This window comes from Copadichromis virginalis, linkage group LG13 (assembly GCF_057382275.1).
Source record: "Copadichromis virginalis isolate Kocher_CV1m ecotype Utaka linkage group LG13, C_Virginalis_male_GT1.1, whole genome shotgun sequence".
NCBI lineage: Eukaryota > Metazoa > Chordata > Actinopteri > Cichliformes > Cichlidae > Copadichromis > Copadichromis virginalis.
This window is the reverse complement of record NC_140630.1, coordinates 20745283-20768664: the sequence shown is the minus strand read 5'-3', so window position 1 is coordinate 20768664 and position 23382 is coordinate 20745283. Positions and strand designations below refer to the sequence as shown.

The 23382-nt window shown below is 40.9% G+C and overlaps 1 protein-coding gene across 8 annotated transcripts in view; it reads right to left on the bottom strand.

Moving 5' to 3' along the window:
* Positions 1–3631: 3631 nt before the first annotated feature.
* The window catches only part of adgrb3 (adhesion G protein-coupled receptor B3), a 116610-nt gene continuing 96859 nt past the window's right edge, over positions 3632–23382 (bottom strand). For 5 of the 8 annotated variants that reach the window (XM_085477942.1, XM_085477941.1, XM_085477945.1 and 2 more), the window contains 13 exons: positions 23262–23364; positions 14705–14855; positions 13096–13165; positions 12622–12688; positions 11222–11325; positions 10793–10891; positions 10385–10556; positions 10034–10129; positions 9252–9291; positions 7051–7727; positions 6885–6920; positions 5973–6077; positions 3632–4679 (listed from right to left, as the gene is read on the bottom strand). In XM_085477942.1, the coding sequence (XP_085334068.1) occupies positions 4491–4679; positions 5973–6077; positions 6885–6920; positions 7051–7727; positions 9252–9291; positions 10034–10129; positions 10385–10556; positions 10793–10891; positions 11222–11325; positions 12622–12688; positions 13096–13165; positions 14705–14855; positions 23262–23364 (1909 nt within the window). In that variant the 3' untranslated portion in view covers positions 3632–4490. The remainder of the gene's footprint in view (positions 4680–5972; positions 6078–6884; positions 6921–7050; positions 7728–9251; positions 9292–10033; positions 10130–10384; positions 10557–10792; positions 10892–11221; positions 11326–12621; positions 12689–13095; positions 13166–14704; positions 14856–23261; positions 23365–23382) is intronic. The other 3 variants (XM_085477943.1, XM_085477946.1, XM_085477944.1) reach the window with 3 other exon arrangements.

The window sequence follows — 23382 nt, the reverse complement described above, 5'->3', positions numbered from 1 at the left end:
GCTACCAAGAAACCAAAAAAAGAGAGAAATCATCACAGAATTTTCAGACATCTCCTGAAATTGTAGGTTTCAAAGGGCATGCGTCTCCAAGCAGGACGACACTTCACAAATTTCCCCTGCATAAGAGACCAGGAAGAAACACTTTGCCATCTGAAAGAAACTTAAAACAAGAGTTTGACACAAACAGGCAAAGAGCAGAACTTTTGGAATATGGATTGTGGATTGACAAATCAGTGTGGCCACAGTATCATTTAACATTTTAGAAGAATAACCTGAAATCCTCTGTAAAGTGTGGTGGGCAAAATGTTAGTGTTTCTGTTCAGTTATGCAATATTTATATATTTCAAGAATAACCAATGATTTCCATGGGGTGTAGAGTTCCTTTTTTTCAAATCACTGTATTGGCTCATTGAAAAGTAAACAACACACAGACCTGTATGTTTAAATATCACAACTGTCCAAACATTGCACCATTTTTCATTTTGATTTTGTCCTTCATAACTTTTGCCTGGATGTATTTTTCACTTTTTTTCCTTTTTTTTGTGTGGCCCCAAGTCTTTCCTCTGGGCTCTAACTCCTCTGAAAGGCCCTTGATAGACGAGCAGTTTGCCTTTCCCCTCAGCGATGCCTCCAGAGAGCAAAGTGACACAGGATCAATGTAATTATGTTGATTCAGTGTTTGTAGCCCCAAAGCAGGTTAACCTCAGTGCTCTCACGGGCCTGTGGGACCTGCCACTCACTATCGAACTAAGAACATCCAGCAGGTCAACATATATCAGCTTGATTTAAAAACAACTAAATAACATCACTTTCCACTTCCAGAGACACGGAGTGTGAGCAGGAATCAATGTGAAGCTCGTGTATAAAAAAAAAAATCAAAATACCCTGCAGGATTCTCACAAAATGACTGTCCAAGTGTGAAATATTAGAAGTCATCATCACGTTCTTACCCATATTACTTTCATTAACTGAGCCAAAGAGAATCTCTGCCAAAGCAACGCTTCACAGAGAATGAAGTAATTTCTCATTAAATGACATTAGAAGCTGTTCTTGTATTAGTGTTTAAACACAAAATGCTTTGTGTGACGCACAGGCAGCATGTGATGGTCCTCTTGTTAAAATTGGGGACTGCATATACAAATAGAGGGGTTTGTTTTTGAAAATTTGATATTTCAATACAGATGGTAATATTGTTAATCGGGGAAATCTCTAAGTGATTTGCATTAAAGCTGCTGTATTTTTGTTATTTTAAAACTCCTCTTTGACGATTCTTGACACTGAGATTATTCACCCAGTAGTACTATTAAAAATAAATAAAAAGAGGACCAACACAAACACAAACTTGCCATCTTTAGAACACCTCATTAACTCTGGAAGTTAAAACATACATGGAAATACAGTATATAAGGCAATAACAGAGTCAGTACAATTCTAACCATAAAAGTCAAAGTCAATATTTGCATGACAGCCTGAACTCTCTAAAGCAAGTATTCTTGTCATTTCTTTAAGTAGTCTTCAAGAATAGTTCTCCAGCCTTCTTAAAAGACATTCAAATGTGCTCTCTTCTTTAGAAGTTTGCATTTTCTGTGAAAATGATCCCACTCTGCTTCAGTAATGTTGAGGTCCAAGTTCTGGGGAGGCCAATCCATGACTGATAGTTTTCCATTGTGTGTGTTTTCTATCCAGCATTGTGTTTGTGATCATTGATATGCTGACAAACAAAGGTGTTTCCAGATGTTTTTGCATGGTGGATCAAAATCTGACTGTACTTTTCTGTGTATAATTTCATCCATTAGCCTCCATGTTTTACAGATGGCTGTAGATATGGTTGTGTGAATGTATGCGTGAATGGGTGGATGACTGGATATGTAAAGCGCTTTGGGGTCCTTAGGGACTAGTAAAGCGCTATATAAATACAGGCCATTTACCATTTGTACCTCTTGCCTGACCTTGTCTGTACATGCTGATGATGATTTGAACCAAAAATTTCAAATTTGGATTCATCACTCCATCATCCATCATCAGTATCATGGAGTGATAAGAATTACTTAAGGATTATGCACCATTCCAGTAAAAGCATTTCTAATGAGGCTTCAGTGAAGACTAGCTGAATCAACTAACGGGCCAGAAGCATCTCTCAGGTCCAGTGTCAGGTCTTTTCTGGTTTTTATTTTGGTTTTTTTCTTTTTGGCTGACTTTGAGATATTGTTCATCTGCTGTAGATTTTAGGCCTGCTACTTTTGTTCTATACAGTTTCCTCAAATTTTGTTAAGGACACACTACACACCATGCCGAGATTTACCAGGTTTTGCTTTAATAGCTCTTTGGATTCACTTTGTTGCCATGTTTCATAGTCAGCTAAAAACTGGAAGAATTGATGTCTTTTTGTGACAGTTAGTAACAAAGTGTCTGAAGATTTGCTAAATTGTCTGTTATGTAGACACAACACTGGTTCACCCCTTGAATATGCTTTTATATGCTTGAATGATTCATAGGTCAGTGTTAAGTGGCTTCACAAAAAAACAAAAGAATGAAAAAAAGACCTTCAGAAAGCCTGGAGAACTATCACTCAAAACCACTTTAAAAAATGACAAGAAAGCCTGGCTCCTTGGATCTAAAGAAATAAGGGGCAGTTTAAAACTTTTGTACAGTACTGTATTCAGTCCAGAAATGGCCTTTAAATAAAACAACATGGTACAATCTAGTGTGCCTTTTTTATATTGGTTACAAATGCACTCTGGCTGTAAAACTGTTTTGTGATGAACTCTCAATACTTGAACCCACAAGCTATGCACTTATTGTATATGCATTTAGGGCGTTGTGTGAAAAATAGGGCCTCCTGCACAGGCAAGGGGGAGATGGCAATATGTTTAAAAGCACTGTAATGGATGCTGCTTCATTAATAGGGAATAAAAAAACTCTTACAGCACCGGCAACAGGCTGGAGTACTGTATATAATTAACCTAATTATGTCTGGTAGTCTAAATTGAAATGCACTGTAAATTTAGATATTAACGTCTAGACCAAGCTCTGCTCTTAATCATCTTAATTTATGTTGGGACGACATCAAACCGCAGACGAATCTTCGTGTTTAATGGACGGACCCCCCTTTTTCGCCTCCGGTCCTTGCTCTTCACTGACACTTCCTCCTCCTCCTCCTCTTTGCTGGACTCCTGTTTCCCGGGAGGGGATGAGGTGGCGACTGGGTTCGGGGGTGGGCACATACTGGAGCTCTCACGCCATTCATTCAGCTGTACGGCACTCACCACCAGACAGAGCAAACAAGATTTTCCCTGAGCCCTCACAGCCTCTCCCCATTAGTGCTCTGTCTGGGCCTGTCTGTCTGAGAAAACAGACGTTATTAGCCGAACCTTCTGGAGGCACAGAGCCATATTAAGGCTTTAAATGTTTCCTATCCAAATGCAGAAATTTCATATGAGTTTATGAGCCGAGGCAGGAAACTTTCCATGTCAAACCTTCCACAGCAGTGTTACACGAGGCACTTTTTTTGACAGTTCACATCAAGCCGGGAGTAAATTGGATATTGAACAAAAGCAATTTATAGCACGAATCTTAATCTCTTAACCAAGCATGTCACAGCCACCCAACGCCATAAACTTGACACAACCTCTGAAGCAGTACGAACATATTTCCTCTTTTATTTACATTCCTTTTCAAATGTTAACATTTTTCGCTATAACTTTTTGATCAGGTTGGCATTTTTTTTCTCATTAAAATAAATTGGCACAAGTAAAACATATGTAGACAAAAGTTTATTTACACCATACAACATTTTGTTTTTAAATATTTTATACAGAGCTGCAGATGAGAGAGCTTGCTGGGATCCTTCAAGCAGATTCTGCAGTAATAAAGTTGTGAAATATATTATTTATATAAAAGTGAGTATTATCTTTATTGCATTTAAAGCAATGAAGAATGTAGCTTGACAAACATTCATTTTAATATGACAGAAAAAATCCTCTTTGCCTCCCATGTTTTATATTATAAAGTAAAAAGTGTAGTAATGGCCAAACAGACTGTTATAAACTTTTTAAAAACCTGCATAAATATATACATTGTGCTCCCGGGTCTAGTTTTAGGAAATCAAAACTAGACCCGATGAAGCTGGGACCACATGGCATGTCTTTGCTTTGTGAGGTTTACCTTTTTTTTTTAATCCGCTTTCTTTTCGCCAATTCCTCAAAAGATAATTCGAAACACATGATGGTAAATATTGTACACCAGGCTGCCCCACACTAAGTACACTAGTGAGAATACAAAAAGTAACACTGATGTTTTTATCCCTTTTTTTTCTTCTTTTTTTCTCTCTCACCAGTCCTTATATTGTATTGGCACATAATGTCCCTGCCACACTCGTATTATCCAGATATGTATGCCAAGGCTGTTAGAAAAGTCTGTTGCTTTGTTCAGTGCAAATTACATCCCCTTTTCTCCTCATTTCCTAGTTTGCATTTCACCTTCTCCGCCCTCTAGACCTCTGTTTGGAAGTCTCCCTCCTGGACATCTAAGGGTAAGTTGACACACTTTTCCCACTCTGCAGGCGTCATCTCCAGTGAGTCCTTGGTGTCAGATTCTAGTACATTCATAGTGGCGTAGTTCTGGTACTCACAGGCTGGATTGTAGCTCTCCCATGGGTTCTTGTTTGGCATTGCCTTGTCCTGTGAACATGGCCGGTGGGGTGTGATGTTAGTGGCATGATATCCTCTGCAGCTAAACCATTTTCTGTCTTTTACATAGTTGAAAGTCAGTTCACTCAAAAGGGCATTATCTGAACTCATATATGAACCCACTTCTAATTGAAAATAATGGATTAATGCTGTGGAAAGCATCAAATAACAAAAGATAATGGTAGTGTATTAAAGGTGAACATGCTTACGCTATTATCATGGAGTCATAGCAGAACTGTGTTTTCCCAAAGTTCTAAAACTGCTTTATTATATGGGCTCCATATGTGAGCCATTCATCTGAATGTGCTCTTACTGAGAGTCCCAAAGATGCTATTGCAAATAAAGGAGAGAAGCTGCTCCCAGTCAGGGAATATAAAATGGATACTAATGTCTGCAGCCAGCTCTGCAGTAGATTCATTTAGGTAAAAAAAAAAAAAAAAAAAAGAAAAAGAGAGAGAAAAAGAAAAAATGGGGGAGTGAGAATGTGCTGTAGTTTTCTATACAAAAGATCCTGTATTGGTAACTAAGCAACAGGCCTTGAATTACATTGTACTGTAGGGCTGATTGAAAAGGGATTATATGCGACCAAAGGTACTGACATATCCTTTTATCAGATGTGTTTGGTCACCAACCCAATTTGTGCTTTCAGTATAAACATTAAATGCTGCTTGCGTGAGGCAGACGCGTGAAGCCTTATATCCTCACAGTCTGCAGCTGTAGTCAGGTGCGAAGACAGATGGTAAGACTTTTGATTTGCAGCGAGGTCAGGACTAATTCATAGAAGCAGCCTGACTTCTGGACCGAGCGTGATAAAGGAACGTTTCCCCCCCCCACACACACACAGCCGCCAGAGGAGTGCAACGGCATTAAGGTCAAAGTTGTATACGATGCTGATAGATTAAATAATCTGCCATGCATTTATGGAAAAAATGATGGTGTTGCTAAGTAGATAAATGTGCATGTAAATAAAAGTGCATTCATGGCCTTGCATTGGAATGGATGCACTCTACTGCGCCAAGAAAACCAAAGGTCCTTTTTCCCCTGGCCTCGTGGAAAAAATGCTTCAATGCTTTTAAGGGTCGGCCCCCGTCACTCAGCCTTCGCCAGCTGCTGGCAGGCCCGCTGCTTTACTGGACGGTTCACTTCTGCATGTACTTTAGCTACATAACCACTCATTTGCACAATCACACACTATGTGTCCTGCACCGGGTATCTAAATAGAGTATTTGGATGTTGCTCTGTTTCACTGGCTGACCGCCACCCCCCTGGTTTCCTGTTACTCACCATGCTGCCCATATTTGGTATGTCTCGAAATCGGTCCAGGGTTTGAAATTTCTGATTCAGTTCCTGGAACAGCTCCATGTGTCTTTTCCTGGTGTGCATGACTTTCTGCAATAGCAAGGGTTTTTCTTTTGGTATTGACAGCCAATAATGGAAATGCATCTTCCTCCCCACCCCCTCCAGCTCTGCTCAATTTGTTAGTGTCATGGTAGTTTACTTATAGGCCAGGTTTGAAACAAATCTACCTGTCACTGCATATACACAAGTGACTGCCAAAATAAAGGAAACAGCACTGTAATTAAAGTTAGGGTTAGAGGACACTGAAACGCTGAATAACCTACACTCTTAGTTTTGTTGGTGTCAGGGAAACCCTCGTAATCAAACCTTGGCACTAATTTTCCATTTAAGCCCAAGCTAAAAGAAAACACACCCCAAGCCAAACTAGATGCCATGTTTCCTTGATTTTGACAGAGTTTACAATATATATGCAGCAAAGCCTGATTTAACATTGCAAAGGAAATGCAATAACCTGCCAAAGGGGGTTTGACTATGTGTTTGCAAGCCAATAAAATCACTGCTGAAACCAGTGGTAAAAATCAGATGTGAAATGTGCAAATGACTTTAAAAGCATACATTTTGGAAATCAACATATAGCTAATGGATGTAGGAGATGGAGGAGGACAAAATGTAGATGAGAACTGTTGCCCTGTTTGTCAGTTGACAGCCTTGCTTTTACCTTAACTACACAGCGTGCCAATAAATCTCACTGAGTCAAGGCTGTGTAACTCCAATAAGCTTAAGAGGCACAACAAGAACTAGTAAATCAAATGACAAACACAACTGCAAAAATGGCCTTTCTCTGCATAAAAAGCTAGATGCATGTACCAAGGAAGGAAACATTATGGTTTTACATACCTCAAAGTCCAGATCGGAGTAACGTGACTTTCTTCTCTGTAAACAGAAAATCGGAAAGTATTATGAAGCAGCCATGGGCCCCAATACAGATGTTTGGAGTATTTTAACATAAAAGTGTTAAAGTGCAACTGAATCTTCTGTGCTTCATCCACATGAGCATATGTACCTCCAGAGAGCTCATAGATATTGTTGACCCTGTCTCACTCCTAGAAAGCCCCGTGGATTCCTCCATTTCAGCGAGGAAGTTCTTAACAGCCGTGCGAGGTTCAAAGGGCAGGTTTTGCATCTGCTCTGGAGCGCTCGGATACTGCTGCTCCAGGTTCACATTCATGTGGTCCATGCCTGACGGGTTGATATTGAAGTCAGGGCTCATCTTGTAATGCATTAGCCTCTCGTGTGGCAGTGTATCCATAGTGATGTTCATCTTGGTGTCGTCTTTCAGGAGGGTGGGCACGTTACCCGACCCCGACACGGCTGCGGAGGCACGGGGCATGACTATGTAGTCTGTCTCCATCATCTGACTCTGCATGGGATGGCCCTCCTTGTCGTGGATGCCCATGTCTTGGTCGCTCTGGCGCAGGGCGTCGTCGGTGCAAAGGTAAACGGTGCGGCGAATGTCGGCGGTGGTGTCCACCATGCACTGCTCTTTCAGCTCGCCCATTCCCATCGGCATGTGCAGAGCGGAAGGCTGCTGGATAATCACTTTGGAGATGATGTTGCCAGGCAGTGTGGAGTAGTTGAGGCCCTCGGGGGCCTTCTCGTCCTCCTCATCATTGAGGGAAATGCGGGAGAGGGTGCCTGTTATGGTGGCGGCGCGACAAGAGCCCATGTCTTTGTGGAGTGCTGCGGGGCAGGGTGATACAAGGATTAGTTGGAATTTCTCAGTAATGGGTGTCAGACTCTGTTTTATATTTTTCAGCATGTGACTGAAAGAACAAGGGGATTCAAATCAATGCGAAAGAACTCTCGGCGGAATATGCAGTACAGAGGGAATAAAGTACGGGATAAATAACTGTGAATATGCACCGAGTGTGACATCACGCCCAAATACAAAGGGACACAACAGCAGACACTGCTGTCTCTCGAGGATATTACTGTAAATGGGCTCATATAGTTTCATCCATCCCTGAAACTCCCTCCGCCATTCAGAGTACAGCATTTCACATCCTAATCCAAACTTAGTAATTGCTGGTGAACTTGTCCTGTGAAAAATATTCTACCAAGGAGCAGATATCTATTCCAAAATACCCTCTGGTTATAGGAAACACTGAATCCTCCCCTGTGTGTATTTTAATCTTTGCCTAGGAATTATATTATCTGCTCACAAAAGGCCTGCAAGGACATTACAAGAATAGCAAACAAGCGCAATACTCCCCTCTCTGTTCGAGGCTAATTTAATGCTCAGTGTGGACATGGGGAAAACAGTGTGGTATTCGCTCTGAAGAAGTCCTTTGATCTAAGTTTACCCCGTGTTCTGTAGTGTGACGCTGCAGAATATTACTTCTGCTGCTGACAATAACCCAAGCTTGTAAACAACCAGCTTTAACACCGTGAGCCCGCAGAGTGGTCCGTTAAGTGCATTTCTCTCAGACTGCAGCTCCACTTCGGTCCATATCAGGTCATAATTTATAAATGACACCTGTCTTTTCTTCCTTTTTGTATCAGGTATGCCCACTTTAGCTTTAGACGAGCACAGAATGAAGTAGGGCAGGCCAGAAGAGCCAGGGAGCCCCTTTTTGTTACTTAACAAGTGCCGTTTCAGAGAGCTCTGAATAATGGCCAGCTTGGTTGCTCCCTCCACATTTAGGATGTGGAAGGGAGTGGGAAAAGGAGAGGTTTCAAGCCTGTGCAGGTTTCTAACGCGAGATAACTTGCACAGTCTCTTTTATTCTCCTCAGTTTTATTAAATCATAAAACTACTGTGGCCCAAAAATACAAAAGAGCGCGACAGAGGAATCAGAAAACATTGTATCTCCCCAGTGAGATAACTTAGAAAGAAAATCCTCCCACAATTAGACACGAAGGACCTACGTACCTATCCTTAGATGGTATCACGACGTTAATGAAAAGACATAATTGCAAATGGAACTGCCGAAAGATGAGGAAAGCTGCCGCTATTTCAATTTACTGCAGTTATCTATTACAGTGACGCTGGAAATTACAGTGAAAACTCCAACAGCTCTCTTTATACTGTTTTGTTCTCAGATTAAAGTCAGTGTTTTTGTAACTGTGAAAAAACTCCTGTGGGGATTGTTGGTTGTTATATAACCTGAGCTATTTTTTACTGTCTAACCTCTTTGTTTTTTTGTTTTTTTCAACATGCAAGCCAAGAGGAATCTAGTTAATCAGAGAGTGTGTGTTCTTTACCTGATCGGCAGGCGATGTCCACATCCTTCTCAAAGTCCGTCTGTAAGTGAAGGACAGTGAAATGTTCAATATTTCTAAAAATAAAAAGCATATTTTAAAAAAGAAACCAGCTACAAAAGTGAGATCAATGCTATTCTATTGTTATGATACATGAAAAGAATCCCAATAATATTTCAGCAAAATGTGTGTGGCTGAAAAAAAAAAATTGGCTGCAGCAGCTGGGGAGCATTTTGTGCTTGCTGCTAATGATCGCATTGAACGAGAGGGCCTGACACCATTCTGCTATTGTGAAAACTGTTTCACTCTGGATGGTATTACAATACTAATGGCAGATCATTGCTTCAATGTGCCGGTGGCATCGTCATGCTAGATGAAGAGACTGGCGTCCCAGTCAAAGGTCATAGAGGGAACAGTCCTCTATTACCCAGTGAGAGGAAATGAGACGGATGGACGGCAAATATGGCCAGTAAGTTCAATCAAATAGAAATAAAAGACTGAGCTCAGGGGCTAAGAAGACCAAAGGAAACTAATACCATTTATCAAGGGGCCAAGTGTCTTCACCGCATATAATCTGAGCTTTATAAAAGCACACCATGCAAAATTATTAACCTATAGAAAGAGGTCATAGAAACCTAAAAAAAAAAATAGGATAGTAATAAAAGACAAATTAAGGTTAGTAGAGAACAAAGGGGTGTGCCCATGTATTATAAATAACCAGGGAACATTGCTCAAATTACAGAGGATCTAACGGCTGCAGATAACAGCGGGGTAACTGTGCCTACCATTATCTGAGCATGCCCATTAGGGAAAGTTCCTGTTGCATCACCGCTGATTGGATCTTGGCAGTTTCTGAGCCGACATCTAAAAGCATCCTGGACCTATGCACAAGAGGGAATAAGTGTTAGGGAATATGTTAAAAATACAGCTTATTATGTCTGTGATATCCTTTAAACATTTCTTTTTAAATATGCAAAATCCTACAGGGAAAGAACTGTTGCTTTAGGCTGTTAGTGAGTTTAGGATTCGAAAGCAATTAATAGTTAATAGCATTTGCAGGAGCATAATCTGCTGACATACAGGCAGTTAAAAGAGATCACAGGTGAAGAGGGGGAGGAAATGAAATCATCCTCTACCTCTCTCCGTAGGATACAGTGCACCATCACAATGACAAAACCCTGCAGCGAGTCAAAGACAGCAAAGAGGATCTGAAAGAGGATGGAGCGCTTGTCCGTTATGGCAAGTACCGCAGACATCCAGGTCAAAGCCAGCAGAGGCAGCACGACACAGGAACTCCACAAGGACGCCCTGAGAGAAAAGAAGGAGCACCGTGTAGAAGAAATAAAGGCAGGCAAACTGGTGGTGATATATACAGTCTACAGTGCTGACTAAAATCTCAAATCTCAACCGTTTCAACACTGAAACGTAAATTTGCATTGCAGTGGGCAGCGAGATGATCAGAACTGCAGAGGTGGACATGCTGTACATACAGAGACTCCCCGCAGCACCGCCTTATTGATTCACAGACACTGACAGGCACTTACATTGCATTGCTAGCTGTAGTTGCTGATAAAGCAGTTGTTGATACAACGCCACATTTGGCACACTTGAGAGTTAATCCTGTATGCGGCTCACTCATCTGTCTGTGGGACATAGAGACAACATCATGACAAACAACGCTGAGAGCCACTAACTCCACTTTAAAATCTCCCACCGTCATATTATCTACAACAGAAGCAGCCAATGTGTGTGCGTGTGTGTGTGGTTTTTTCATCTTGGACTGATTCTGCCAAAGAAATACGAAACCATGTCGCTCCCGAGAGAGATCTGACCTCTTTATGTTTATGCCTGTAATTTCCTTTCAATGGCAGAAAAAAGGAGGTCTAAATCTCCATATGTACAACAACTCAAAGCACACTGTATGTATATTTTTGCATGATTTTAAGAGAAGAAAAGAAAAAGCAGGTACTAACAAGGATGTGCTGTCATACCCTGCTCGGTGCTTCAGCTTCTTGTCCAGTATACCATCTCTGGACACTAGTTTGTTAAACACCAAAATGCCAATCACCATGTTGACCTGTCACGAGAAAGGAGAACAGGAATATTTGTTTTCAATAAATCATCCACAACGAGAGGATTTTAAGAGCAATGTTTTTAATTTCCCAGCATGACATTCTCCTTAAGTAGCCAATGGTTAGTGTCATTTTCCATCTGCATTAACTTTGACCTGTAGCTTCTATTATTTGCTCTTCTCTGTGACATTTCAGCCAATGGAAGAGACATGCCCCGCACACTCAGCCCCGGCACAACAGCCTTAAGAAAGGATCTGCCTGACAAGAAGCACTCGTCTCCTCAAAGGCACCTTCTCCTATTATTAGCAGAGAAGTGAGGGAGCTTTACACTCGCTGGCTGGACCATTGTTTAAAACAGTGCACTGTAGTCTATTTAAAATCCCCCATAACTGTGAGAAGAACTCATTAAGTATTTATGCAAATACATTCGGGGAAGTTTTTATCCAACAAGCTCTGTTACTGTGAGACATCTGACTATCGATATAGTGATAACAGCAGCACGGTGTGGCGTGCATTCTCACTGCAGATGGTTGTTTCTGCTTTTTTTTTTTGTTTTGTTTTTTTGCAGAGATTAGCTTGTGTTCCTCTGAGATTCGCTGCAAATAATAACCACGGAGCGGCGAGACTTCCGAGTCTTTGCGCTCAAACAAGAGGTTTAGTCACTTAAAAAATACATATATCTGAAATCGCTTCATTTCAAATCCCAGCAGAGAACAGGAATTTGACAGTGAACAATATTATTACACATTCCGAATCGTCCGTCCCTCTGACACAGACTTAGTGATTTGCATAATCACATTCTTTGTGTAATTTTCTCTGTACAGCTATGTAAATACAAAATGATTAAAATACCCCAGTATATTAGATTTTGGACAAATCTAATGCATAAATACTTAATAACCTCACAGCTTCATGGAGGGCCATTATGGTAAATGAAAGGGGGTTACTCGAGCACATTGCCTGATGGGACGCTCATTACTTTGACTTTGAAACCACAGTTGGTTCCTCAAGTCAAACATTTTCAAAGCATCATTTTTTGTGTCGGGTTTCAGCACAGCACAGTTGTACCATATTCACACCATGCCACCGCTAGAATCGCGTGGCTCGTGTGAGTGCTGGTCTTTGAGTGCAACCAGAACAATTCACAAGCACTGCAAAGTCATGTTTATTGAAGAATTTGTTGCTGCTAGTGCTGGCTGTTTTTCCTTTAATGTACATTTCCTTTACATTACATTATACAGAAAAGCAAAAAAACCCAACCCCAACAAAACAAAAAACAGACAGTGGTGGCTGAGACATACCAGAACAACAGCAGCTGCAGGTCCAACAAAGGCGTACAGGAGCCCGCCCTCCAAAGACAGCCAACAGCTGCAGGAAAAGCAGAGGAAAAAACACAGTTAACTCCCACTAAGGCATTAACATCCAAGTTAATGGTGCACACCAGCATACAGTTGTGTTTTCCACAATTGTCAGGGGAGAAGTGCCATATGTTGTAACTCCATATCCAAAGTTTCACGGGGTAATAAGATTCTAAAGAGATTTTAAGCAGTGTTTATGCATTTGGTATCCAGCAGGGATACAACTCACATAGAATTGGGGTCTTGCTGTGCTATTTTGAAATTTGATTGGCTTCTTGGGACTTTGTTTATGATACTATTTAGGATAACTAAGCGACTGCAGATGCGTGCAATCATTACCCTTAGATTTTACAGACGAACCTACGATGTGCCCACTGAATACTAAACACAGTTAGAAAGAGAGGAAAAAAAACTTACTATAAGGGTGTCCCATAGCCCTTTGTTTTGGTAAATCCCATCGAAACCGCAACAACTAAAGCTGGTAATCCTTCAAAGGAGAAAACAATCAATAGTTATTTGAGCAGTTCTAGTAGCTTGTTAGAGCTGAGAGCATAAACCCACTTCAAGGGAGAAGAAGTCAACTGTGCCTTCCAGTCATTAAGGAAAGTGCAACCCGATTGATTTCATTAGAAGCCACAGTATGAGACTATACAGACATCTGAGAGTATATGATCAAGTATGGGCAATTCAATTTATTTCTTTAAGTGGCAGAAAAGAACAGACTGTACGCGGCTTCGACAAAAGGGCAGCAGTGCATCATGTCCAGAAATTTCATCACTGTACTGTACAACACGTCTCCACCTTCCACACCTTTTACAAGAAGGGATTTGGCTGTACGTCTCCTCATTATAGATTGGTGTAATTGATTCGGTTCTTGCTACTATGTACTTGGAATATTAACACTATCCCTCTCCAAGCAGCGCAAGCAGGTGCTATTGATGTAATCAGTTTCCTGGAGGCACGAGCCGAAGACCCCGTTGCCATCCAGTGCTTCTCTGCAGTGCCGGAGAGGTATAGAGTGCTGGGTGTTCGCAAGCATGTCGTAAATCACAGCGCAGGCAACAATCTGGTGGAGACACTGCGCTTCAAACAGGTGAATTAAGAGACCACAGGCACTCTGTGCTGCTTGTCTCTTTTAGATCAGTGTTTTGTTTGAATAAGGTCGTAATCTGTAGAGGATTAAAGAATTATGTTCTTGTTGTGGCATGAGTAAACGAATAGAGTAATCTGTACTGCAATGCAACATCACTGTGGGACGACACAATCTCATTTATTTGTCAAAATGTATATTAGTACTTTTTTAGAAATCTGTGTGATTGCAGAACAGGCTTTGTCCATTTTTTTTGCAAGCCATGGCACTGCAATGACTAAGAGAGCCTTGTTTGTTGCTAGGTAACAAGAAGAATGAGTGTGGGCTCTTTCATAATCAAATTGATTTTTTTTTTTTTTAGGAGAGATTTTTGTAAGAAAAGGCTGTTTGGACAGGGATTGATACTGGCAGTTATCAAATGAAGGGAAATCTTGTAAGTTTTGATGCCGCGTGTATTTATTGATATTTGTATGGTGCTTATGATTAAAATCTGTAAAGAAAGATGATACATATGCTGTACTAGTTGCATTCAGTGCATTTTGCCTCTGCAAACATTTCCTTCTTCTAAACTGTACATCAGAGGGTTTCAGATGAAATGTATTCTGCTGCAGTGTGAATGCCTGGCTCAGACCCTCTTTATCAGACATAAGGTCATTGTAACCTGCAATTGAAGAGCTGCACCAGTCTGTCCTTCCCCCCCACATTGCTCATGACTGGTCCATTTACCCAGCCCTTAGAGAGCTTGACTGGAAAAAGCATCACAACAAAAGCGCCTGACAGGATGAGGATCTAGCAGCCCCACGGAGAGGATGAATAGGAAAAGACGGTGCAGTTACTTGGAAAGACACCGCGGCCAGAGATATTGTGAGAAAATGGCAGCTGCTGGGATGATGGGAGATAATGGAGAGGTTTAGAGAAACATGCTGCTTTACTTACCCCAACCCAGACACAGAAAGCGCTTACGGATGAGCCTGGTCCGAACCTTTCCTGTCACTGCCATGTAGGACTGCCAGGCCTCTGTTAGGACCCAGCAGAACGACGCCAGGAAGAAGAAGTGCAGGAAGGCTGTTGTCATGATGCAGACGCTCTATTGGATGGAGAACAAAACATGTCAGACAGAGGCAGAGCTTCATATTTAAAAGAAATGCAGTTTACTAACAGCTAATAAATATAGATTCCTTTGAAGCAACAGGCTTCCTACGGAGATGCATCAATTCTATTGATAATCCCTCATTTCCTTGAATCATTCCGGCCATATGAACAACACAGACCATCCATTAGTATCCTGTGCAGCTCAGGGAAAGTCTGCCTTGCACCAACAGAGTCAGCGATAGTAGTTTAGATCAAAGCCAGTCTAGCCAACACAAAAAAACACAGCGTAGCATTCCTCCACACTAAACCTCATTAGTATGCAGACGATCCAACCTGGAGCCATGTGAACCAAGGTCAACTGTTTTACACAGACAGAAGGGGCAACAAACCCACAACACTGCTTAAACGTTAGAGAACGCATGTGTCGGAGGCAGCACATTGGATTGATGCCACTTTTCATCTTCATTAGTTTGTCCATCTTTGTCCCACGCTCCAAATGGGATCGTTTAGAAGAGGATTAGAAATGAAGAAGTATCCTTGAGAATCTTGTCATTACATGCTGACATTTGTGAGCGAGAAGAGATTAAGCTTTTTTTCTTTTTGCTCAGATTGTTTGCACTGTGAAGATTTGGTAAACTGAGTAATACTGTACAAAGACGCAAAAGATTGAAGTGCATCATCTCGTCCGGGGGAGTATACACCATGCTGTGAGATCTCCCATACACTTTTTCATCCCCACTGTGAAAGGCGCACTAAATCCATCTATCCCCTGTAGTGCTCACGGGGTTTATGCGAGACAATAATCCTGCATTACCTTATTCCCGGGAAGTGGGAAATTCTGTTAAACTACACCCACGAGGGATATTAATTACATAAATGTGCATTCAAGTGGAAAATTCATGTAGGATGCATTCAGGTGCAGTATGTATTTGTCATTTTCTTAGATACTTAAATGCTTTTGGATATTTTTTTAATTCAGCAGTCACTGTGGATTAAGGAAGTTAAAGGAATTTCATTACTGGTTGCAAAGAAGAGCTGCTGGTAAAATAATGCTTTGCTAATGTAGCAAAATAATCCAAAGCACCGAAGTAGAATATTAGTCAGTTTTGGCAGGTTCCAACTGTTAAATAATCAGCAGTGTGTTCATTTACACATTTCATTAAGTGCAAAAATGTCAGCCTAAATGTACCTGCAAGTGTGACAATCATTTCTGGAAACTTTTGCTTTTTCCACAGAGTCTAACTGGAAACAAAGCAATCCAACTGCAACTTTAAAAGCTTCAAAATCCGTAAACACGTATAGTATTTATGTTACTATAAATGGTGAAGGAAAACTATTTTGTTTTTGTGAGGTTTAGGTGGATTCAATACACTTGTGGCTAATGCTGCAGACGGTAGTATCGAAGCAACAGGGAAAAAAAAGAAAGAAGAAAGAAACCCACAACAATCATAACACATCACACTCCCATGACGCATTGCCACCTGCTCGTGTGGTAATTACAGGTGCCGTTTTAGAAATCACAAACATGCTGCGCTATAAATCTTTGATAAACTGAGATTAAGAAAAGGCATGTATGTGGGAGTCTGCCCACTTTTGACAAATTCTGACCTTTCAATATGGATTTTTTAAAATTTAGTAACCTATATCCACATGTTAGCATGCACTGTGATTGTTACTGGCAGTGATCATTACTGGATGGAGTACGTGACCAAAAAAACCTCCAGCAATTTCACATCCTGATTTTGTGAAGGAGACAAAAGGGAAATGGGAAACCATACAGTAGCTAGACAGCTTGTAGACTTGCACCCAAAGCTAATTCTAGCGTTGCTGTTGCTCATGTGCTGTCCAAGGTGCTGAAAATAGAGCCTGCCTTGTTTCCTGGAAACGGGTCATATGCAACCACTATGCTTCATGGTTCACTTGGATGCCTGTGCCGTCCAGCCTCATTAGTCCTCCAAAATGAAAGCTGTGCATTTGAAGAGAGAGGAAGCCACACTATGAGGATATTACGATGGCATCGGTTGAAGGAAGGCAGCTATACAGAAACGAGGCTGAAACCCAGAGTTCACGTTGCCCTTTAAAAAGGCAAATGCTCTGAGATGCTGAGTACACTGTGTCGGTATCCATGGAAACAGAGGAACCGAGGAAGGGACCAACATTAAAACATCGCAGAGCTAATAGACGCTGAGGTAAGGGTAGGTGGTGATGGGGTATGCTTCAAGCCTGTTCAGCAGTGACAGTTTAAGATGAGGACAGGACATTTGAAGAATTAATGTGTCCTGCCTAAACTCTGACTAAAAGGTCTCTGACACTTCTACCTTCAAAGCCACAAAGTAAAAAAGAGCAGTGACATATTATTCATACATAACTTTCTATTATGTTATTACTTGTTCACACTACTGTTGCTGATTAAATTGTTTTCAGGGTCCAATTAATATTCAATATTTGGTTATTTCCATTATTTATAGGTTCATTAACTGGTTTTATGAGAATACTCAAAGTCATACACTGTCAGGTTAAAACTCTAAATTTTAATGAAACCTGAAGAAATAGATTACTCACTGTGTTTTCGCAGCAGAGACCTACAACATTATTTAAAATGCTGTAGAACAATCTGAACTGGACTATATAACATTGCTTTTATCTTCCCAACTGTACTGAATCACTGTAGGAGGAGGAGGCTGGTGGTTATTTTGACTGAAGCACCCTCCTTCTGAATCAAGCAGCAAGCGCCCCAGTGCGTTACACAGTGGGTGCTTGGGTGGAGGACGTTAAAAAACTCCAAACAACAAAAGTGGTAGTGGCAAAGAGTTGTTGAACCGCAGAGGAACGCTGAAAAAAATGTATTGACTTTGCCACTACAGCCAGAAAATGGCTACTTCTACTTCCTGGTCTGTGGATGTGCCTCACATGAACCTGAAGTGAACTCATCCCGATAACAATTCTACTTCTGCCTACTTTATCTCAATATATAACACTCCCAAGGCTCTAAACAGTACATCCAGTTATTCTCTCCAACATAATCAGAGGATTCCTGCCAAGTATGTAGGAATGAGCAGCATGTTGATTTAGTCACTTTCTACTCTGTGTGACATCAATTTAGTTAAAGTGAAACCTTGAACTGGATTGAAGAGGATGAACCAAATCCCACTTCCGTGCACCTCATCCTAAGGAGATGAAGCCTGTAGTGTGCTGAAACTATGTGCTATTGTGTGTTGCAGTTATTGTATGTCGAATATTTGGTGCATGGACCCTTGATTATGTTTAATAAACGATGACTAAGTGCATATATTATGCATGTTTTAATGGTAGTAAATGGCAAAAAAGCTTCATTCTTCCAATTCCATTATTTTTAACTACTCTGTCAAAATAATGCTGCACATCTCAGGGATCTATCTGTTTATCCTGTCTACTTCAAACTTGACGTGCACTGCTGAGGATCCGAGTAAGTGCAGTGTTGAATTTAAGGTCATTTGGATGAGGAATAATGTGAGTTTGAATGGTTGTCTGCCTCTATGAGTTGGTCCTGTGATGGTGACTTATCTGAAATGTACTCTGCCTCTCGCCCTATGATGGCTGAGTTAGGCTTCTGCCCCCTGTGACCCTGATAAGGATAAATGGAAGAGAATGGATGGATGAGGGGTGGTCTCATTTCATGGTTTCCTTCATGTTGCTGCACAGAAAGAGTAAAAGTACAGTGATAATGTGTGCCTGTCACCATTCTTGACCTCGCTGTCACGCTCCTGTTAGCGTCAGTGTTGGCGTCAGTTCACGCAACACAAAGAAAGATTCTAAACAAAGTGCTGCTTTCTCAGCGATGCTGTTTATGATGAGGTGCTGACAACGTGAAATCAGCCCCCGAGAAACCACAACAGTATCCTCAGAGTGCCTTTAGATCAGCGGCAAAGACTACCGACTGTCATTGGCTTTGAATCTCCTGGTTACTGTTGCTATGCAGCACTGATGATGTCACACTGACTTTTATGATCTGTATTCAGGATCATGTAATGTTGCCTGGTAACAGCGGCGACTTAGGCTTTGTATTAACAGGGGACAGTCATTGTGGCAATTTCCAGTCCTGAACCCTAAACATATGTTTCCGTCTCAGGTGAAGGAGCACAAGCCTACAAGTGATTTTCACAGGAATCCGGTCACATGAAGCTACAGACTGACACCTGACACTTGTCGCTGCGTGACGGGCCACAAATCAGAGATTGTGGCTTGTGAGGCCTTGTGAGGCCTTCATCATCAAATGCTGAAGATGAATCATCAACATTCAATGCTTTCATGCATGCAGACTCACATAAGTGCATTGGTAACATTAACTAATGCTTGATAAACACCTTAAAGGAAGCATCAAGGTAGATGACCATCTTTAACTGTATTCCTTTTAAGTGGTGTCAACATTTCTCAAAGGGCTGTACACACATTAAGAGACAAGCAATAATATGGCAAAAAGCAAATGTGGATTGCAATAAAACTCAGCAAATTGAAGACATGAAAGGAAATAATTGCTATTGATGTAAAGTGACCATGAACCAAGTTACAGTAACTTCAACTCTGAGGTAAGTAACAATCAATGGGTGCGAAGAATAAGTTGACTGGCACACTGCAAGGTGAGCAATATACAAAAGCAGGGTGACATAAGGACTGTGAGCCTTAAATGGCTACTAATGACCAGTGGGTGATGAGTGAATCACTTCATGGAGGGTTGACTTTAACCCTAAATCACAGAGCACTAATTCAGTGTGGAGCCCAACTAAGTTGCTGCTGTTGCTAAGCAGCATCAATAAAGGACTATAACCACCATTAAAAAAACAAAAAATCTCTGTCTGGCTCTTCATCATTACAACCATCTTTACAATCCACCTGAAACTTTCAGAGGACATGCAATGGCCATTTCATATCAAAATCTGTCACCTATCCGATATCTATATGTAAGGAAAACCTCCCTAACTCTGCTGAAATGCCTCTGACTTGCCTGTGACAGTGGGAACAGGCAGTAGGAGTTTAGAAAAAAATCCCCTCTCAAAGCAAACATCAAATAAGCCAGGCAAGCATCTGCAATGCTGTCGTAGATCAAAGTGTATAAACACTGTAATGTCACAAAGGGAGTGACTGCCAGCAATTCACTTGTGATAACTTGTAACATCAGGAGGTTTAAAATGAAGATAAAGCTATAAACTGGTTCTCATTTCAGAAGACTTATGACACCTTGACCCCATCTGCCTTATGTATTTCATAGTAAGAGCATTTTAGTGGAACGGCCTCTCTAGCTCCAAGACTCTCTAATTGCATCTTCCCAGGCAAAGCCAACAGCTCCTGCTTGTCTTTGTTTGTCTTTCTATAAACCAGGATCAACAGAAACAGAGGACAAAGGAAAAGCATACACAGGCAAAGGTGATTCACTGTCTTCCTGCTCCCAGAGGACACCTCCATAGCAAAAAGATGATTTCTATTAGATGATGAGCAACTCGGAATCCACAAACAGTGGAGCCAATTATGTGCACTTCTTACAGGAGATGGAGGAAAAACAAGTGAGGCTGTGTCAGGCAGCATGGCAATTAAACCCACACAGGGACTGTTTTCTCCTCTTGGTGGCCTATCACTCAAACACCGGCTTCTACAGAGTGTCTGATCAAACAGATGAGCATTTTCTCAAATATTGTTACAACAGAGTGTTCAATACAGAGCAAAGGGACACTAGTAATAATTGCATTGTTTGGGAAGTTTTATCTACAGCGCAGCTGCACTTGAATAAATACATTTTACTACTCTTGACGACAGTACTCAGCTAGCTGAGTTTTGAGGTCCCCAATTAAATCTAGTTTTGGTTCTCGAGGCCATGGTAAATAAGCACATTTGTGCTTTTTGTGTGCTTGCTTTAGAAGTAAAGATAATTTATGCACAGAAGCCACAACAGCAGTTTGATAATAGTGTGCTTGGCTCAAAATTCTAAATCTGCTAATGTAAGAATGAGGCAAAATCTGCAAGTAATGAATCTTTGGGTGGTTTTTCTAGTCACTTACTGAAAGCAGAATCTATAGTTTAGCTCAGCAGCCACTTGCTTCTGCTTTATACAAAAACACCTGTTTACTAATGGATAAAACAGATCATAAAAACTGAACCAGACAAAACAATAAGTTTAAAGCTGCTGAAAATTTCAGTGAAACTAAGAGGAATTTCAAAGCCAGGTTACAATTCTGTGGGTTCAATTACACCAACAACCTTGATCCAGATTTGTGTAGCTTCAAAGTTCAGTATTAATAACAGTGTTGGTCCGTTCCAAACAAATCTGTCAGCACTGCTTATTTTGATCCCCGTGAGTCTGACAAGGTAGCTTGTTGAGTCAGTCTAACAGATGCTGAAATTACATCTTCAGTATGTCAGTGGATTTTCGGGGGGGAAAAACACCTAATCTCTTTACAGATTTCATAGACAGACATCCTATTAGAGGCGAGCCGAGTGAGTATTCCATGTTAAGTGGTGGTCCTTACAATCAAGACAGGAGATGGCTGAAGCCCTGATTAAATCTGACAGGGCTTCAAATCAGCTCAGCTTTAAAAAATGCCCTGAAGCTTTGTGGATTCAGCGTCTTGGCTACTACAGTGTGCCAGAGATGCGAGGGCCAGCAGGGACACAGATGAACTTGTTATGTGCGGATGCTGTTTTTGTTATTTTACGAGACTGTTTGTAATGAACCAGCTCGGGTTCGCGTCACGATGCTAACAACTAGCACATTTTTGTCCATAATTTATCTTGTTGATTCTTATTAGATTAGTTTCCTTATTCATTTGTTGTCCATGTTTCCATTTTCGATGAACTCGGGAAAATTAACAAGCAGTATTTTGATTTATGAGTAGTAAGAACCACTAGTTGGCCCATCTGGTCCTAAAGTACTAGAAGGTAAGAGTGGCAAGTCAGTACTCGTGTTATACAGCACCAGCAATACTTCTAATGACAAAAGACCCCCTAACTCTTTTGACACATTTCTTTCATTTTTACAAGCATTTTAAAGGGATTTTTGTCTGTGATTTAGATTCTAAAATCTTTGACTGCTGCGATATGAGAATATCCAGATGTGCCTTATTAATGAGCTGAAAAAACAAAACAAACAAACAAACAAACAAAAACAAAATGGAAGCGAATACGAGAAACACTGAGGAATAATGAGATGAGGGACAAAAAGCCATGTGTGTCTCGCAAAAGGTAAAGATATACCGAGGAAGTGGTTACACAATAAAATGCCTGTAATCAGACAATGTGTCACACTGTAGTGCTGCCAAATGACCGAGAAGGGCATCTGTGTGGGCAGCTTGTAAATCCTAACTACTTTTTTGCCAAACAATCTTTTACATTAGCTACTTGTTCGCTGGCCAGTGACAAAGCAGGAGGAAGGAAACGACGCATTTTACTGGAAGCGCTTCTCCAGCAGCAGCTGGGTTTTCGAATCCTGCCGTGACTTGATCAGAAATTCAGCTCTTGTTGATATCTGAAGAAAAAAAAAGATTTGCTATCTCTCCGCGATGCTTTTGAGTCACTGCAGCAATGCCAAATCCACATTCAGTCTTAGCAGGACAGAATGCTAATTTCCTGCGTTTGACCCATGCACCATGTGTGCTGGTGTGCAAAATGTCTGCCTTTCTGCTCTTACACTACTTGCTGCCAACCTGTCTTGACTTTTTAAGGAACTCTATAATATATAGAAGGTCCCGACAGTCTTTTATGTTAATTCTTTTATTGCTTTGCACTTTTAACTGTGTCTGAATATCACTGTAGTTTCAGTGCCAACAGATTGGGGGTTGTCTCAAGTTTCACCAGAGTAATATGTATGGTTCTAAGCCAAGGCAGAGTAGGTCTGCATCTTAAGGAGGCATTAGACACACATTATTTTCCATTTGGAATGAATATAAAAGGCTTCTGTGAGACCTAAAAGAAAACGAGTAATTTACTTGAACACAGCAAAATGCTAACTACTAGATTCTTTAAAAAAGATATTCTTTAAAGAAATCTGGAGTTCAAAAGGTGCTATTTTGAAGATAAGAGTTGGCAGATGAAGAATGGGACTGATTATTGATTCAAATCTCTGCCTTAAAGATGAGCAAATTTGACTAACACTTCTCCAGCTGACTGGGAACAGGTGAATATGATGGAGCATTTGTAGCATATCTTTTCATCCTCAATACCTCATTACATTCTACGTGATAATATGCACAGCTCTGCATAATTCTGCATGGTAAACTATTACCTGTTGAGCTCAAAGAAATGCCAGAATGAAAATTAAGAAGGCTGAGCTGTGTTAAAGCTGGTGTAGGTGAGCGTGGTGTCATTTGGATCTTTCTAACCCATGCACCTCCACACTTTGGAATCTGTGCCCAATAAATCCTTAAATTGCACTTACCACATTGTGGGTCTGTGTTTGCCCAACAAGGATCAATATGTTTGAGCAGACTATAGATAAGCAGAAGTTGAGCAGGATGATGGATCGCTCAGAGCGGATATATCTAAAAAAAAACAAGGGA